Genomic DNA, 17,680 nt, shown 5'->3' with positions numbered 1-17,680 from the left:
CAAATAAAAGTGACTTCATTTAGATATGAGTAACTGTACCTAAACGTGTACACCTTTGTTGGCTCAACAATAGTTAACCGAAGTTAGCCATGTGAATACTTTCATATCAACCTTGTTCATCTTAGCCATAACTAGTTCAAATGACTCAAATGAAACTAGTTCTAGAGTTGTTCAATTTTTTATATTCTCATAGAAGTATACAAGACACGATTGAAGAAAACTCGATTTTGATTCACTCGAATAAATTCATGAACATTATAGCCATGGTTTGCAAAAGATTGCATTCCTTGTTATATAAATATATTAGTTCATGAACAAACCGATTTTAGAACATAACCTACTCAAATATGCAAACAAGTACGCATACCTAAGTAGCCGAACTAAGTTTGGGTTCGCCAGTATGCGAACGAGTGCGCATACCTTCCAAACTCAGTTAAATCCCGGAACTTGAAACTCACGCCAGTACGCATACCAGTATGCATACTAAGTTCCCGGACTTTCATTAACCAACCAGTGCGCATAGGGGTATGCATACTATGGTTCCTGGACTTGGAATAACTTGCAACAGTTAGCATACAAGTACACATATTGTGCTATATCCAATCATGGTTATTTGTTCTAAACTCCCATTTCAATGATTGAAACATTCTTAGAAGACGACAATAGCTGTCTCACACAAACTATTAGCTTCAGAGAAATTTTCAAATGATCCAATTATCAATATGAAACATTTCGAGTTTACATCAAATAACTGTCTCACACAGATCATGTAAAATGTTACAAGGCGATTTTCACATGATCATCTTTTGACTTTCATCAAGAATATAAGATGAACTTGGTTAAAGCGAAAGCTTACCAACACATATTTCGAGAAATATGTAAGCAAGATAAACTCAGCTCGAAATATCAAATGTGTATAATTGAAGTCTATATAGCTATATGACTTTTGTCTCAAATAGGAGATAAAGTAGATAGACTTTTGAGTGATAGATGAGTTTAAGCCTCTACATACCTTTTGTTGATGAAGTTCCACAAGCTCCCCTTAGTAGTTCTTCGTCTTCAATTGATGAACACCATGAAGTCTAAAGCTCAACTACACTTTCCGAGACTTAGCTATAAGTAGACTATAATCAAGACTTATAGTTTTGACAACTAAACTTGACAAACAAGCTTGAGATAACAACGCTTGCGGGTTCGACCGAGCAGTGCTCTAACAATTATATGAAGAAATTAACCAGAGTTATGTGAAATTTGTTATCCAAGGTGTATAATAAAAAGGTATATATCTACTTAAACTCTTAGAGGGCGAAGGGTTAGGCCGTAAATCTGATTTCATATCATGCTTTATATGTTACTGATTTTCATTCCTTGTAGTATGTTTCCGAGATCAACTCATCAGACTTTTGCTCAAAAATAGTACCAGACGAACAAAAATAACAAGCACTTCAACAATTCTAAGGTATTAAAGATATGTGAAGCCCAATGGTATTATCTACGTTCACACAACAGTGATGACGGTGAACTTTAATTTTCAAACAAAGAGGTGAAGAGACGCTGATAGTGGACAAAGAGTTGGAGAATCGGCGCATACAGGTTGGTAGTCCAGATGACTTATAAGGAACTTGATAGGTTTCTCGCTGAAGTTGGTGTTTGAAATGGTTCATTCCATGTTGCATTCGGTGATGGAGTTTGCTAGATCTATCTTCACTTTTGAAGAGTTATTTTGAGGGCAAGGCTTTCAACAGAGTTTTTAATTACAATGAATGGACTTATGTATTTCAAAGTAAAACACTTTATCTCATTGAGTTTTGTTAAGGTTTAAAAGATTCATCTATAGTTTTTTTTTTTCCATTTTCTCTCGGGAGTCTTTGTACTAAGAAATTATCCAATGAAAAGTGAAAGATTTTGTTCTCCATTTCTTATACTATTTCCAGGTCACCATATGTACCGTATCTATGCATTTTAAGCATCAATGTTAAACACCGGTCACTCTTTGTGTCTTTATAATCTCTTCTTTTCTTTAACCTAATCACTTTTCACTGTTAAAAAAAATAAATGAAGCAAAATTTGTGTCCTTAGCCTCAATTTGGTTGAAATAAATTGTCAACGAAATTTTAATAATATGATTTCAGGTGAATTTCCTTTGTTGTGGTTAAAAGTTGAACAAAGCTCTCTTCTTAGAGCGTCTGGCCCACCAGAATATATTTCAGCCAATATGATCATCCTGTTTATTCACACCACCAACACTTGATCTAGGAACACCCCGAAAGTCACCAAACAGGGTGGGCTATCAAAACCCAAACCTGTACAACAACAAAAAAAAAACAACAAGGAGGTGAATTTGGGTCATATGATAGATAGTAACAAAGATTTACGTCCAGCGGATATCCTTATTCTCAATTGGGAAAATGACCAAGATGTATGTATGGATGTCACAGGGGTCTCACCATTTACCGGTGATGGTGTTCGTTCTTTCGTCCCAGGCCAGGCTATCTCTAGAGCAATTTCGCGTAAACGTTCTAATTATTTGGATGAGTGTACCTCGCATAGTTATGGTTTGGGTGTTTTAGCTTTTACTACCTTAGGGGAACTTAGTGAGGATACTATTTATTTTTTCAAGCGTCTGAAGAATTATTTAGTCAGTCATGACGCTGGTAGTGGTGTAGGTAGTTTTATTTTTCATAAATTGGATGTTGCTATTCAAAAAGGAGTTGGTGCTTAGCTTGTTGCTCGGCTACCAGCTAAAAACTCTGTTGTTTAAATTCACACATTTCAAAATAAATTATCGAAAACGCTATTCACCTCTCTACTCTGCTCCCTCCAATCTACAGCACACATCTAGGATTTGAATAACATTCGGGTACACATGGGGTTCACCATTTCGATGTGAACCCTGAAAAAAACAAAAACAAAAACAAAAAACTTTTCGTTCCCTAATTATATTCTCTCTCTTTTTGTTTCTTCTCGCCGTTTCGTTTCCCCTTATTCTCGATGTAAGCTCATGTTTTGATTTAATCTCCCATTCAATATTGTTTTACAGGTCGATGTAAGCTCATGTTTTGATTTAATCTCCCATTCAATATTGTTTTACAGGTAAAAGATGTCAAGGCAAGGTTTAGTCTTTTTGGATCAAGTTCTAAAGCGTTGCAAGGACACCTCAATAAAACAGGTGATTTATGCTTTTTTTGTTTTGTTTGTTCTAACCTAAAACGTGAATGTTTTTTGTTTTCTCCTCAATTTTGTTTTTGTTCTATTGGTTTTTGATTTAGTTATTAGTCGAGAGAAAAAAAAAAAGGAATGAATTGTTTAAATTAGGGTAGGCAGATTTTGAAAGTTGGGTTGAATAGTTAAGTCTCTTTGGTCATTTGGATGTTCAATTAGCCATATATAACTTATTTTTGATTATTGATTTTTGGTTTATCTCATTGTTGCAGGATCCTTTTCCCTTTCATTGTGTTCTAAAGTGAACCAAATGTCGTTTTCTCACACCATTGGCAGATTGCATAGCAGTCGGGATGAAAATAATGATGGTGGTGTCCTTTGTACACTCATGGGAGATAGCTTCAAAGGTAAATACAGAAACCCGGGCTGCATTTCTCCCTATGTACCAAAAATTCTCAACTTTAAAGGACATGATCTGTTGGCACTCTTTACTGCTGGTATGTAGACTACAGATTTGCACCCGCTGGTGATTAAGAGATCTGAGGTACTCTGTTCAGTATGTTTCCAAATTTTAATGTGATTTAACCTGGAACATATAGGTGTCAAGGTTTCGGATTGCATGGGATAATTATTTTTTTGGCCGACGGATGGAAATATCTTGATTCCCTTGCTGGTCCGTGGTGCACAACTATAGGTGTGAACAATCATCTTACCTCATATTGTTTTTTTGAATTTAGTCTATCAGCATTGAGTTGGTCATGCCTGGATAGTTGTACGAAGAGGTCTCGGGTTCGAATGCACTGACGCTGTTTATTCGAAGTTGGTATATCTGCTGGTGTCCAATAATTAAGTTGGTGTCCATCAATTGCTACTGCTTGATAGTTGTCCAGTATTAGTGCTTATATATTTTTCTGGGAATTTGTAGGTGGGAATGAACAAAAACTTGAATTTATAGTGCTGCTGCAGCTAACAACCCAGTGTTGGGAAACACCTCATTTGATAAACACCCTCTCAATGATTCCCTCTATATTATTAGTCTCTATTGACTTTCGTAGTCGTATTGTCATTTTAATTAATCTAACAATCTATTGTAATCTATTATTGCTACTGCAGAAGAAATTTCTCACAGCCAACACATTAAAAAGCAAATCGTAGAAACAGATGGAGTACGTGGTGGTGGTGGGCCTGGTGGCTTCTGATGCAACATTTATGACTCCTAACCGAATTGGGTTAGTGTTTCTACATCTAATGTTTGCTGTTTTGGAAGCATCTATGATTAGATGTACCAATACTAACCCAATATCAGTCGGAAAAAGAAAGAAGACACTACCAGTTATCTGTATGTTAGGGGATGGGTAAGTTGAATGTTATTTATCTGGAACGTAAAGTGGACGTGGGTGTTGACATAATTTGAAATTCTGTGCAGCTTAATGAACCTATTGAGGTTAGAATTGTGTAGAAGAATTCATGTGGTCTTTCAACAAGAACAGAGGTATGCATATTCTTTTCACTATCCCTGTAAATATCTATCTAATCACTTGCATTGCAAACTACAACTGGGCGTCTTATTGAAACTTTCATTTGACATGGTTTGTGTGCATTTGTCCGTAAAAAAACTAACAAACCCTCCCTATAATGAGATTAAACTCCGATTGAAATGTTAATCTTGGGACTTTATGTTTGAATCTTCGTTATATGTTAACAATTTGTAAACCCCATCAATTTGTGTCGTATCTTGAACTTCTGTGGGCCTTTGTGCAATGAATCTGATGGGAGAGTAAAAAATATAGCTTAATCTTTCTTCGGATTGTGTTTTTCAGGTATATTCTGGTGGAACAGGTTGGTATACCCTTCTTTCTATGTTGATAGCGCACTTGCAGGTAACATAACAACTTACCTTTTTCTATATTGGGCTGCTTTGCAACTATATTCTTAAAGGACACCTACGAATATGTGGCCACTGGCAATGAGTGTTTATTCTTGCTCTCTATATATTTTTCATCTGCGAATCTCTAATGTCTTCGAAAGGATTTTTATGTTGTTGGCAAGATTCTTTTTATTAAGCAGCCTTGCATCCATCACAGGTATATATACAACTATTTCATATGCAGCTTTAGTCACTGCACATATCGGTTTGTGAAACTCCGCGTCCCTCAGCTGGACCCTTTTGTTGGGAAGCTAGTAATTCGGGTTTTTTATTTTTCTTTTGGTATTATTATGGACTTACTATGCCTGTCTATTAACAATGTAATCGTTAATTTTCTGTTTCTCTTTATAGATAAATGATCACGAGAATTAAGCTTTTCCACTTTTGTGTAGTGCAAGCATAACTGAGGAGCTTTGTATGTGCAATCTAAAACCTTAGAGCTTGAATCCAGGCTTAGTTCTGTTGTATTAATTCGATTATGGCTTCCCTGATTTGCGTATGATGTGGGGTTAACTACTTAATCATATTTCTGGCTTGAAAATGAGTTATGGGTTATGTTCCAGGCAATTGACTATGATTGTAATTTATTAGAGATTTTGTTATGATTAATTACTGTTTCTTGGTTTTGTTTATTGGTTTGGTGCTTAATCAGGCCAAATATATGTTACACTGTGGACAATGTTATTGTTTACTTTACTCCTGAAAAATCTTTGACCTGTATTGTACTGAACAGTATATAAAACGGGTAGTCTTGCAAACCTTTTTTTTGTTTAGACTTTTGGGCAAATCTTATATGGAAATGTAGAAATGGGCATGAGATTTTGAGTACTGGAATCCTCTCACTTTTTTTGAATGAATTAGTTTGAATTCAGCAAAACGGTGAGTTTCCTGGGCATGTAATATGTTAGATCACAATATATGCAAAGAAGGGTTAGTTTGTGGAGCATGTAAGTTTTTTTTTTAATACAATGTGTGTATCGATTTCTCTTTGATGTGTTACATGGTGTTGGTGATAAGATCGTCTTTTTATTCTTCTATTGTGTTAGGATTATGACAAGCAATATTACCTATAAATTGATAGTGGTAGATGGAATTCATCTTCAGTTTTTACGAACACCCGGTTCTTTACATTACCTTTGATTTGTGAATTTTTGCAAGACCAAAGTCTAGGACTGCAAAATATTTATTCCTTAAGAGGGTTTGAACTGTATAAACTAACTTTGGAAACGTTTTTTTTTTACAGGTTTGAACTATAATACAAACAAGCCTTCGTCTTCGTGAAGATGCATAGTTCATAAGGCAACGAAATCGTCTAATGATGGAAACGTAGCATCCGTGTAACAGTCGGGCAGCTACCAAGTCTAATCGATGCAATATCACTTGGAAATTGATAGTGGTTTAATGTGTAGCCTAAATCATAAGGAGATGGTATTTAGCAGTAACAGAAACGTAGAATCCGTGCAACAGTGAAATAGCTTCAAAGCCCGAGGACATACCATACAAGGGAATCAAATTCGAAACTGATCTATTAAGATATGTACAGAATTCTATTGTATTTGTATTTTTAGTTCATTTTTACCAAAGTTTGTTCCGACAATTACAGTGATTATTTACCATTACAATAAATTCCTTTTTTTTCTTTTTCTGTTTCATTCTTCAAATACACTAGCACCAAAACATACTTTTTCTTTACAAAACATCCAGGCCCGTGCAACGTACGGGCGTAGCAACTAGAAAAAATGGACATTCCCCGTACACTCGGCTGAGCTGAAATGCTTTTGGCACCAGGTCTTGATGTCCTTGGGTCTTTAATCTGGCAAACATCCACTAATCAACTAGACGGAATTTATGCACGTTTGGGTTTGGCCAAACCCACTTGGAATAGGAATAACCTGCTGTGATCTCTGACTGTTTGTAGTAAAAATATCCGACACTTTCACCCAACAACCCTAACTTCAAACATATCTCAATCAGTCTTTTTGAAAAATTTGAGCCAAATTTGCGAACGATGATTCAACGAAATTGATATCTTTATATACTAAACTCTAATCTTGAATAGATTTCATCAAGAGAAGGAAAAAATAATGGAAGTAACAGCTCGAGCACCCGGAAAAATCATTCTTGCTGGTGAACATGCTGTCGTTCATGGATCTGCTGCTGTTGCTGCTTCAATTGATCTATATACCACAATTACTCTCCGAATTCCAAGTGATTCTGGTATGAATTTGATTTAAAAACCCTTCCTTCTTTTCTTTCTGAAATTTTGATCTCTTTGTGTGATTTGGGTGAAATTACAATTTGAGCAGTAGGCATTTGGGATTACTAGGTTTGGGTTAGCTATGCATGATTATGTTCAATTTTAGGTTTATTAGATTTTCATCAATTCTTCCTAGCATTAGTCCTTTTTATGCTTTCACTAAATCACTAAATCGATTTAGTGATTCGGACTCTTAAGCAAATTATGTTTTCTGAAACTGTTCTTCAACTGCCGGGTTAAGAAGATGAAGTCTCGAACTCTGGGGTCAGTTAAAAAAACAAACAGGGGTCAACATTAGGTTGTTGTCTTTGATGTAAGGAGTGAACAGAGATGATAGGAAGTTGTTTATGGATGCTGTCGGAACATGTTTTTGAAGAAGTGGATTGAATCTTTGGTTGAATGGGTGCGATGATGTGTTTTTAGAAGTTGATTACGATTAGAAATTGGGTTTGTATCGAATATGTGTTCTGCAAGGACTTCATTTGGGTAGTGTCCAAAGTGCAGCGCTGCAGCAATTACCTAACCTCATCAGTTGCTAGATGCACATTCAGTGCTTGATAAAATGGCTGAACCACCCAGTTTAATGCGACCAGATTTGCCATGTACTTTGCGGGCTGATTGACAACTATTTTAGAGTTTGGGATTAGGAAACATGGGGCTGTGAGGAATTAGAACTTGAAGACGAGAAATCAGTGGAAAGAAATTGATAAAGTTTATAAGGTAAGGAGATCTTCGACACCACATTCTCGAGCTGTATGTAGTGCACAGGAAATACCTTGGGATGGATTTCTATTTTTTGTCTAACTAGGTAAGGTGCTAGTTGAACTATACATAGTCATGCCCACAAGACCCTTATGTTCTTTTCAATTCAGTAGTCTAGTAAGAGTATATATGGTTTTCAATTTTTCGCTTGTCTTTTGATTTCATTAGGTAAGAGTATGTAATCACCAGTCCAAAACTATTATTTTTGGAATAACTTTGTCTTTCATGATAGGCGTAACTTTGTTCATCAGAACATAAGTGACTTAGTATGTTTGCTTTCTCTCAGGAATTCTTAATATGTTTATTATTTTGTTAATTTAGAGTTACTGGAAACTCTTTTGATTTTCGTATTGCTCATTTGGTGAAATAGTTGATTTGTGTGTGCTGCCAAGAGATAAAAGCTAGTACTGAAGTGGTTAATGGTGGGTTTGGTGGTGGAAGATAGGAAGGATGCAAGAGCAGGTATCTCTGCGTTTGTTTCTTCGTCGGCCCCCACCGCACACGGCCATCTAGTGTGGTTGTATTATTAGTTACTAATGGTTGATATGGTTGTAGTATTATTCCTGAAATTACTTGGCGTATTTGGTTTTTGGTTTCGTGTTCTGGAACCTAATTACATTATAGATCTTTGTATATACGTGATCTATCTAAATTTCAAGATAGACTTGTTTGTAGTGGATAGTTTGGATTGATGATATACGTTACGTCTAGAGGATCTGAGGGCCATGTCTGTTTTTCTATTGGAACATACTTACACAAATTGCCAAGCTTTTGTTATGGTTGTGACTGTAGTATGTAACTTGACTTGCGAATAAGCTTATTAGCTTCATGTGGGATTTCATGGCCTTGAAAAACCCTTTGGGCTGGTGTTGCTCTTCTTCGTGCAACTTTCATGTTGTTTAAAGCTAGTATTATCTGTATGTGTACAAGTTTAGCACTCTTTAACTGTCAGTTGAGCCTTTTGAGATTCTTCGACCCTGACAAACCAATCTTATCCTCTTAGTTTCTCACTGTCCTTTCACTGTCTTGAAATAGTGTGCTAGAGCTGTATGGTTTCATTAGTACCATGTCTTTAATACAATCAAGTTGGAAGTCTCTGATGATAACTTGTTTCTATCTTTTGGCATAGTAGAATGACTTTTGATACTGTGTTTTAAATCAGCATTCACATAGGGTTTTTTGAACTCCCAAGCTGTTCAAGCCGAGCTTTAAAAATTTGGCGGTGGTGATGACAATGAGAATGAAGCAAATGCTGCTACATGACGTTGAATATAAAGTTGTTATCCTCCAAGAGCAGACTTGCTAATATTTTCAGTTAATTGAATTGGTTAGAATTAATTCTGGCTGTTTAATAGTTTCATTCAACATTATTAGGCGAGTTGAGAATATAGGTTGAGGATTGGGATTAGTGGGGTTCACATGATGCGCAGCAAAAAAAAAACAAGATTATTATGAATACTAAGGAATTGGGAAAGAAGATTCAAATGGTGGTTTATCTGCGGCTTTACTGTTGTATGAAGTGAACTAGCCGTCTATCATGAGATAGCTGCTCAGCAACCCAGATTGCAGGAGCAAAAGGGCCTCTGAAAAAGAGATGCTGAGTGCTTTCATGCTATAAGCCGAGAAAGAAAAGAGCGCAAATAACTTCTGATAGGAAGGATTTCATGAAAAGTTTTCCATAAGATTATCTGCTCTGTATGATTACCAGGGATTTACCATGAATGCAGCTATTGTTTCTGCTCATATGAGTCATATTTAAAGATTGATTTATCAACACGTTATAGGTAGATTCCACCTTGAAACCCATTGAGTTTGTTGTAGGGTGTATTAGCATGCCTCTCCCTGAGTATGGACCTTAAAAGTTTTTAATCTTTTTGGCATGTTCTGGAAAGAGATAACTAGGATTGATTCATCAATAAGATGAGAAACAAAAGTGTAATCTTAAACATGGTGATCAGTTGACCTTTAAAGAAGATGAGACAAGTCTATCAGCTAGTATTCTTCATGTTGACAAGCCTTGTTAAATCGTACACCGAATCCGTGATCCTGATTGCTTAGTATTGCAGTGAAGGGCATCATGGTTCTGAAGTACTTTGATTTGAAATTTGGACCCAAAGAGCTTGGGGACTCTTCACCCTGCACCAGGCCATCCTATCATTATTCTGAAAATAGTTATATTTTATGGGAGTAGTAACCGAATGATGGGAAACAATTACACAGTTCAGTACTCCGATATCCTGTTTGGTTTTTCTGATTGGGGTTTGTTTTAGGATTTTATTAGTTCACTTGGGTAATTACCAACATCAAAAAGAAAAATTGTATGTTTTCATTATGCACTGGGTTTTATTTATGTTTTATATTAAACAGTGGGTTTTGAATATTGTGTCCTTATTTCTTGTAGATGCCAGCGATGGATTACTAAAAATTAAGCTCGAGGATATGGGGTTAGAGTTCTCATGGCCAGTAGAAAAGATAAAAGACGTGCTTCCTGATTTGGGGAATCCTCTTTCTTCTCAACCACAATCATGTTCCCATGAGTCATTGAAATCAATTGCTAGTCTAGTCGAAGAACAAAATATCCCAGAGGCTAAAATCGAACTTGCTTCTGGTCTTTATGCATTTCTCTGGATGTACACCTCAATTCATGGGTATGCATTTTGAGTTTTGGGGTTCCTACTACATTTGTTAGTTGTTACTTGTTTTCTGTCTTTGTGCCTTACATTTTTCTCCTCGATTTGTTTACCTCCCTATATCAGTTACAAACCTGCTACAGCAATTGTTACTTCTACTCTTCCACTTGGTTCCGGTTTGGGTTCTTCTGCATCATTCTGCGTGTCAGTCTCAGCTGCATTGCTTGCTTTAACAAGTGCTGTAAGTTTAGATTTGGGACACAAAGGTTGGTTGAGTTTCAGGGAGGACAATCTGGAATTGGTGAACAAATGGGCGTACGAAGGAGAAAAAATAATTCACGGGAAACCATCAGGAATCGACAACACAGTAAGCACATTCGGTACGTTCTAAATTCATCTCATATGAAAATCGTCATTATTTATTCGCCTTTTTAGCACTACTTTTCCTCTGTCCTCATCGTGCCCCTTAACATTTGTATGGGGGTAGTCTTCCTTTAGGCTGACAATGTTAAGGATTAATGTGTACATTGCAGAACCATGTATATAATAATCATGAAATTTACTTGAACCATTGTTTTCCTAATAGGCAATATGATTATGTTCAAGTCTGGTAATTTGACTCGTATGAAGTCCAGTATGCCACTAAGGATGCTCATCACTAATACAAAGGTCGGTAGGAACACAAAGGCATTAGTTGCTGGTGTATCAGAGAGAACATTGAGACATCCAGAAGCTATGAATGCTGTATTTATAGCAGTTGACTATATCAGTAAGGAGTTATCCTCCATTATCCAATCACCTGCTGCTGATCCCCTCTCGCTAACTGAGAAAGAAGAGAAGCTGGAAGAATTGATGGAGATGAACCAAGGGCTGCTTCAGTGTATGGGGGTTAGTCATGCTTCTATAGAAACAGTTCTGCGAACGACTCTGAAGCACAAGCTATCTTCCAAGCTGACTGGGGCAGGCGGAGGAGGCTGTGTTCTGACATTGTTACCTACATGTATCCTTCTTTTTCTTTGATATGCATGGTTTAAAGAATCTAACTTTCCCCAATCATTTCTTATTATATCCCATGAATGCCCTACCTTAGAGTGCTGTCCGTTATAGTTTAGTGGATGCCATGAACGACTTGCATTGCCTGCTGATATATTCTCCATCACAATAAGTCTATTTTATAAGCAAACTAGATACCTTTATATGCTATCCATCCGTGAAACAGTTCAACTACACAACTGTCATGCCATGATTGTAGCACTATTCCTTTTTTTTAGTAACATTCTGATAGCATGTGAATTACTTCATTAATGGTGCATCTCCTTGACCAGATAATTTCAGTGCTATCTGGAAATGTTATTGACAAAGTCATAGCAGAGCTGGAGTCATGTGGGTTTCATTGCCAGATAGCTGGAATCGGGGGAAGTGGTGTTGAGATCTTGCTTCGATAATTCACCTTGATCATTTAGCCACCACATTTGATGAAAAAGGAAAAAGTAAGAATTCCAGACTTGAAAGCTGGAATAAAAAAAATGGCCATTCTGTTTCTGTTTCTGATTTGCTGTTTCATTGTTTGTTTGTATATTAGTTGCAGTGTTGCTATTTCTATGTTTTTATGCATGCATCATTTGTTATTTCAATCAGAATCTAGTCAGTCATTTGCTGTTTCAGTCAAAATTTAGTCAGTCTATGTAGTTCTTCTGTTTCTGATTTTTAATCCTGTTGCTTGACTGAAAATTTTGTACTTACCAGTAAAATTCAGAAGAAACTCTCTGAAACTCGGGATAAGTTTAAAACCAATAACTGCAATGAAAAACGGCATTCGTGCATTCGTTACTCATCGTTTTAATCAGGTAAACAGCAACAACTTCTGTATTGATCTTAGTTCATTTACTTAAAACTTAGAAACACTAGATATTAGCTTACAAGAACAGAGTTGACAATAACACCATATAGCAACACACTAGAGACACATGACAACATAGAGGGAGAACAGAAATTCTACTGATTAGCTCTGGAATTGATCGAGGATTAACCGTTCACAATAGTACCACCTGCAAAACAACAACATTTATAATCACCACCTGCTGATAACATAAGTAGTCAGAAAAACCTAGTTGGCACGAATCATGAACTCACCATTAGGATGAAGAACTTGTCCAGAAATGTAAGAGGAGTCGATTTCTGAAGCTAAGAACACGTAAGACGGTGCAATTTCATGGGGCTGCCCTGCCCTCCCCATAGGCACCTGACTACCAAAACTGGCAGACTCTTCCTCACTAAATGAAGCCGGTATCAACGGTGTCCAAACTGGCCCAGGAGCAACACCATTAACACGAATTCCCTTGCTTACTAGCTGTAGAGCTAAACCTCTGGTGAAGGCAACAATGGCTCCTTTTGTTGAGGTGTAATCAAGTAACTTTGGGTTCCCTTTATATGCAGTCACTGATGTTGTGTTTATAATTGAACTTCCTTCTTTCAAATGCTTCAGTGCATGCCTATACAGACATATCTGACATTTTAGAGTACTGTCCAGAAATCTCGCAGGAACTGCAAGTTAACTACAGAACAATAATGGATGAGTAAATGCTAGTTTACCTAGTCAGGAAGAAGTACGAAAAGATGTTAGTCCTAAAAACCCTTTCAAGCCTCTCTTCATCAATATCTTCAATAGAACCTGCTTTGTGTTGTTCAGCAGCATTGTTTACAAGAATATCAATCTTTCCGAAGGCATTGACAACTTCATCGATAACTCGTTTGCAGTTCTCATCATAGCCTAAATCAGTTGGTATACAAATTGGGTCTTTAGCATCACTTGTTTTTGCTTGTTTTATCATCTGAAGTGTATCTTTAGCATCTTTCTCTTCCTGAGATTTGTCATAAGTGAATGCAACTGTTGCACCTTCAAGTGCAAAGCAGTTACAAACAGCTCTTCCTATTCCTGAATCACCCCCAGTTACCAATGCAACCTTCCCCTGCAGAAAAGATCCAGACCCTTACATTTTTAGTTTTTTGTAAAGTAAAAAAGAATGAACTACATTAGTGAAAAGCAAAGAGTTTAAGAGTACACGTAGTTTGCTAGCGGGTTTGTAATCTTGAGCAGTGGATTGTGGAGTAGGATCCATAGCATGTTCTTTCCCTGGTTGTTGTTCTTGTTTTTGAGGTGGAAATTGTTGTCCTCCTGAAGCCATTCTCCTGAATAGTATACCTCCTGTTTTTGCTGGAAGTTTAGTGTGTAAGACCGGAAAGTCAGATTTCCAATGACAATCTAAAAGAAAATCCCGATTGCCTAATTTAGCAGATGTAGGAAAAGAAGTTAATAAGATTCTTGATGAAGAGATTCTTACACGAGAAAACATTTGCTTTGGAATAGGCGTTCTCAGAATGCATGTGATTTTATACTGTGGCTTGGATATTGAGGTGGCGATTAGGTATTGACTACGTGTCTATTGTGTTAATTGCATGAGTGGACGCGTAAGTGGAGAATCAGATGAAGAATCATCTCTACTTTGATTATAATGTGACATCTTTCTTGTGTCAAACAAGTGTGTTGCCGGCCCTTCTGTCGCATCCCTAGTTAGCAAACTGGGATAAAGTTCTGAAGGGAAGAAATAACATCAGTAACTTTATATTTGTAATACTGAGGATTTCAACCCCGCGCTAACAAAAAGATTTTGTTAAGTTAAAACTTTATATTTGAGAGAGTAACATACAATTTAAGAAAAGAAAGACTATGAAATGACTGTAATATTACTTAAAAAGAAAAACCCATGCTTCAAAAAGAAAAAAGAAAAAAAAACTTTCATTAGGCAGTAGGCACTACACCATCTGTTAATCTTGAGCTACGAGAGAGTAGTAAACAATTTTAGAAACCTGTTTTGAGGCATATTGATTTTTTTTTTGAGGCATACTAAATGATGACACCATCTAAGGTATGTTTATAAGGGGTGTCCTAGCCGTGATGAAATTACTAGGTTACCCTTCAACTAAATTAAAAACCTAAACTAAAACTAATCAAAATCAGTTCAATCTTTCTTCTTCTCATCTCCCGCAGCCGAACTATTCCCAGCATAAATGTTGAAATTTCTTTTCGTCGCCGATTAACCATACAAATCAAACAAGTTCTCAACAAAAGTAAAGAGCTAATCCAGTTGAGCGACGTTGAAGGCGAAATCTAAATCTCGATTACTCTCCAATTATATTAGAAGATATTTCCTACAAACCCATCTTGTTTTTCATTGTTTTACATCGTTTGATTGATAAAATATTATTTCTTAGATGAATTAGTGTTTTCAAAAGAGGGTTCGGCTGAGAAATTAGAGCCGTACCTAGCTTTGTTATTCGTTTTTCAGAAGATCAGTTCGGCTGGTCTGGGAATATCAATTTTAAGATGAACATAAGATATAGTTCAGGGAAACATTATGTTCGGCTAATTCGACTTTGCTAGGTTTTCAGCCGAACCTTTGACTTGGCTAAGTTATTGAATTCATTGAAGCTCGGCTGATTCGACTTCGCTATGTGTTCAGCCGAACCTTCTGATAACCTAAGTTTTTTTTGGAAGTCGCATTACAAGGTTCGGCTGAACATAAGTTAGCCGAACATTTCTTTAAAACTCGCCATTTTCATTAAACCAGGAGGTTCGGCTGAAATCTATAGTAGTACGAATCAGCCGAACCACACATATATTTACAAAACCCCAAGGTTCGGCTGTAGACTAGGAGCCGAACTGTTCTTCGCGCCAAGTTCTGCTTCCAAAATAGCAGTCAAACCTAATATTGAACTCTGAAATTTTTTGAAAACATTCAATTTTTTTGAAGAATAGAAGTAAAAAAAAAAAAAAGAAGATACTCCTTCATCATTTGGAATCATCCATTTTGAATCACAATAATCTCAAAAACCTAGTTTTCCTTTGATCTTCTTCCTCCTCTCAAAAAATTTGATTTCTCTACTAATATAACATTAGCAACTTAACTTAATCAATGAATTAACATTACTAATTAATCATAAACATTTAATTATTATTATTAGAACTAATTAAATAAGGGTATACTTGTCATTATTAAAAATGGATGGATAAGGGGTGATGGTCTTTTTTATCTAGTGACCCTATTTTGTCATCATTTGGTATGCCTAAAAAAAAATAAGTACGCCTCAAAACAGGTTTCCAATTTTAAGAGAAACATCTATAAAATAACAAGCCCATTTAACAAAGTTTAAAAGTGAGCCCATTTATGAAAGTTTAAAAGTGAAATACATGCATCACTGATATGATTCAGCAACATTATATAGGCAAGATGATTGATCAAGTAGAGTTACACTGCCTCTCTACTGGAGGGGCAGCAGGCATTCTTTATTTTCCAAGTAGTGATTGGGATCCTTATGGCCTCCAGCTTCATCTTCAACTTGTTCTCGCTCTTGATTTTTATCATCATTAACCTTATCAGCTCAACTTCTTCTCCCATGGGCTTTAGAAGTCTTTTCTTGTCGTCCTGTTTCTTAAAACTTTCAATGATATCTTTAATCCTCTTCCTCTCTTCAATTGCATTCCACTTCTCATATTCATCACCTTTACAAGTTGTTTACTCTGTAACAAACTGAAAAATTAATCTCAAAGTTTTTTCTTCTTGAGAGTGAAATCTTCCTTTTTACTTGGATTATCTGCAAAGCTTAAATGTTTGTCCGTGTATAGTAGGGTAGGCTATCAACAATCTGGAACAAGATGAAGGTGCAAGAAACAAAACCAGCAAAACCATTTTATCTTACTCAGCTCCTCATTGATCTCTTCTGCAAATCTGCATCATAATGAGTAAATGCAGCGTCCAGAGCCTGAACCATTGGTTGAACTAGAAGAGAAACTTGATGCCTAAAATCTGATTGTGCGGATTCCTTAATTCCCTGCAGCTTGGGATAAATATCTGCCATGGCATCCTTCAGTCTGCTTACCTTGGTATTAAGGTATGTTGTTGTAACAGGATATGATGACCAGAAATGCTTCAATAATTCTTGAATGGATATCCAGAAGTGCAGTAGCTCTTCTTTAGTTTTCTTCGGAAGTCTATCCAGGATACTTTCCTGTGGATTCTTCCCAAGGTTATATTTGGTACTCGATAGCTGCTGAGACAAACCAATAAGAACCTTACGAGCAACTTCGGACTCAATTACAGGATCACTCAATCCTGTTACTTTCATCTCAGAGATTGACTTCCTCAAAAATCCATATGCTTGTGCCGTGCTCACATTACAATTGATTGTTTTTGTTCCAACTGCCGTATCTCCTAGGGCTTTGAGTGCATTAGCTTGTTGAGAATCAAAGTACTCCCGTGGATCCTTAATATGCAGAGGTGCGAATGGAAGGTTATTAGGTGTTTGAAGATCTTCAATTTCAGCCATTCGAGAAGCCCTTTCCGAACGATTGTGATTTGCCTTCTCATCAGACATTTGAGTAGCTAAGTCAGCTGCAAAGCAACAAACGTTTCAATTTTTCACACTACTACTACTCTGCTGGAAAACAAAATGAAGAAAGTAAAACAACATATCCAAATTATCATTGCTAACCCTTTTTGGACTTGGCAAGTGCTTCTGCTACAGTTCGTGTGTCCCCTAGTTCCATATCTGCATGCACATTCATGAAGAAGAACAAAGAAAGGGTATGAGAATGTAGAAATCAAGAGAGAGTGAATGGAAGAGTGTTTTCCACTCAGAGGCAAGACCTCACTTTTATATAGATTTTGAACAGTTACAATTATACCTTTAAAGGGTGAAAATATCTCAACACTATTCATGAAACATTGTACACTATTCCTACCCTGCATACCTAAATGTATTTATACCTATGCACAACTCTTGAGCCTATGCACTACACTGCACTAAGATAAGTAACCTGACCATGAAACTAGTATTCCAACACCCCCCCCCCCCCCCCCCCCCCCCCCCCCCCCCCCCCCCCCC

The 17,680-nt window shown here is 36.7% G+C and overlaps 4 protein-coding genes across 8 annotated transcripts in view; 2 read left to right on the top strand and 2 right to left on the bottom strand.

Annotated features, from left to right (window-relative positions):
- The first annotated feature begins 2,895 nt into the window (after window positions 1-2,895).
- On the top strand, window positions 2,896-6,725 carry LOC113304724. 3 transcript variants are annotated; one of them, XR_003338347.1, is made up of 6 exons: window positions 2,896-2,993; window positions 3,094-3,169; window positions 3,435-3,569; window positions 3,762-3,856; window positions 4,276-4,654; window positions 4,983-6,725. XR_003338347.1 is itself a non-coding variant. In XM_026553866.1 (3 exons), exons 1-3 carry the CDS (start codon window positions 4,324-4,326, stop codon window positions 5,026-5,028), a joined length of 306 nt encoding a protein of 101 aa, XP_026409651.1. In that variant the 5' UTR covers window positions 4,038-4,323; the 3' UTR covers window positions 5,029-6,725. The 3 variants fall into 3 exon arrangements, 1 of the variants encoding a protein (XP_026409651.1); XR_003338346.1 differs by having other exon boundaries at window positions 4,088-4,654; XM_026553866.1 differs by lacking the exons at window positions 2,896-2,993; window positions 3,094-3,169; window positions 3,435-3,569; window positions 3,762-3,856 and having other exon boundaries at window positions 4,038-4,517; window positions 4,589-4,654.
- Window positions 6,726-7,002: 277 nt separating this feature from the next.
- Window positions 7,003-13,713, top strand: LOC113303572 (mevalonate kinase-like). 2 transcript variants are annotated; one of them, XR_003337588.1, is made up of 7 exons: window positions 7,003-7,306; window positions 10,510-10,756; window positions 10,865-11,118; window positions 11,325-11,738; window positions 12,074-12,228; window positions 12,485-12,585; window positions 13,269-13,713. XR_003337588.1 is itself a non-coding variant. In XM_026552616.1 (5 exons), the coding sequence occupies exons 1-5, from the start codon at window positions 7,174-7,176 to the stop codon at window positions 12,181-12,183; spliced, it is 1,158 nt and encodes a 385-aa protein (XP_026408401.1). In that variant the 5' UTR covers window positions 7,003-7,173; the 3' UTR covers window positions 12,184-12,469. The 2 variants fall into 2 exon arrangements, 1 of the variants encoding a protein (XP_026408401.1); XM_026552616.1 differs by lacking the exons at window positions 12,485-12,585; window positions 13,269-13,713 and having other exon boundaries at window positions 12,074-12,469.
- On the bottom strand, window positions 12,606-14,026 carry LOC113303573 (glucose and ribitol dehydrogenase-like). The gene is made up of 4 exons (XM_026552617.1): window positions 13,801-14,026; window positions 13,331-13,707; window positions 12,872-13,230; window positions 12,606-12,786 (listed from the first exon to the last, which is right to left on the bottom strand). The coding sequence occupies exons 1-4, from the start codon at window positions 13,921-13,923 to the stop codon at window positions 12,764-12,766; spliced, it is 882 nt and encodes a 293-aa protein (XP_026408402.1). The 5' UTR covers window positions 13,924-14,026; the 3' UTR covers window positions 12,606-12,763.
- Window positions 14,027-15,877: 1,851 nt separating this feature from the next.
- LOC113303570 (general transcription and DNA repair factor IIH subunit TFB1-1-like) overlaps window positions 15,878-17,680 on the bottom strand; it is a 13,255-nt gene continuing 11,452 nt past the window's right edge. Inside the window, exons 13-14 of one of the 2 annotated variants that reach the window (XM_026552615.1) lie at window positions 17,288-17,344; window positions 15,878-17,187 (exon numbers count right to left, since the gene is read on the bottom strand). In XM_026552615.1, coding sequence (XP_026408400.1) covers window positions 16,496-17,187; window positions 17,288-17,344 — 749 coding nt within the window. In that variant the 3' untranslated portion in view covers window positions 15,878-16,495. The remainder of the gene's footprint in view (window positions 17,188-17,287; window positions 17,345-17,680) is intronic. The other variant, XR_003337587.1, reaches the window with a different exon arrangement.

Source organism: Papaver somniferum, chromosome 8 (genome assembly GCF_003573695.1).
Source record: "Papaver somniferum cultivar HN1 chromosome 8, ASM357369v1, whole genome shotgun sequence".
In the NCBI taxonomy this organism is placed as follows: Eukaryota; Viridiplantae; Streptophyta; class Magnoliopsida; order Ranunculales; family Papaveraceae; genus Papaver; species Papaver somniferum.
The sequence above is the reverse complement of the archived record's forward strand: the minus strand, read 5'-3'. Positions and strand labels throughout refer to the sequence as shown.

Excerpts from the sequence above, each read along its gene's own strand:
- LOC113304724 (XM_026553866.1), top strand. The coding sequence starts at position 4,324 with ATGGAGTACGTGGTGGTGGTGGGCCTGGTGGCTTCTGATGCAACATTT. Across the intron at positions 4,518-4,588 it reads ATCTGTATGTTAGGGGATGG|CTTAATGAACCTATTGAGGT; the intron begins GTAAGTTGAATG and ends AATTCTGTGCAG. Across the intron at positions 4,655-4,982 it reads GTCTTTCAACAAGAACAGAG|GTATATTCTGGTGGAACAGG; the intron begins GTATGCATATTC and ends TGTGTTTTTCAG.
- LOC113303572 (XM_026552616.1), top strand. The coding sequence starts at position 7,174 with ATGGAAGTAACAGCTCGAGCACCCGGAAAAATCATTCTTGCTGGTGAA. Across the intron at positions 11,119-11,324 it reads CAACACAGTAAGCACATTCG|GCAATATGATTATGTTCAAG; the intron begins GTACGTTCTAAA and ends TTTTCCTAATAG. Across the intron at positions 11,739-12,073 it reads TCTGACATTGTTACCTACAT|TGCTATCTGGAAATGTTATT; the intron begins GTATCCTTCTTT and ends AGATAATTTCAG.
- LOC113303573 (XM_026552617.1), bottom strand. The coding sequence starts at position 13,923 with ATGGCTTCAGGAGGACAACAATTTCCACCTCAAAAACAAGAACAACAA. Across the intron at positions 13,708-13,800 it reads AACCCGCTAGCAAACTACGT|GGGAAGGTTGCATTGGTAAC; the intron begins GTACTCTTAAAC and ends TCTTTTCTGCAG. Across the intron at positions 12,787-12,871 it reads ACAAGTTCTTCATCCTAATG|GTGGTACTATTGTGAACGGT; the intron begins GTGAGTTCATGA and ends GTTGTTTTGCAG.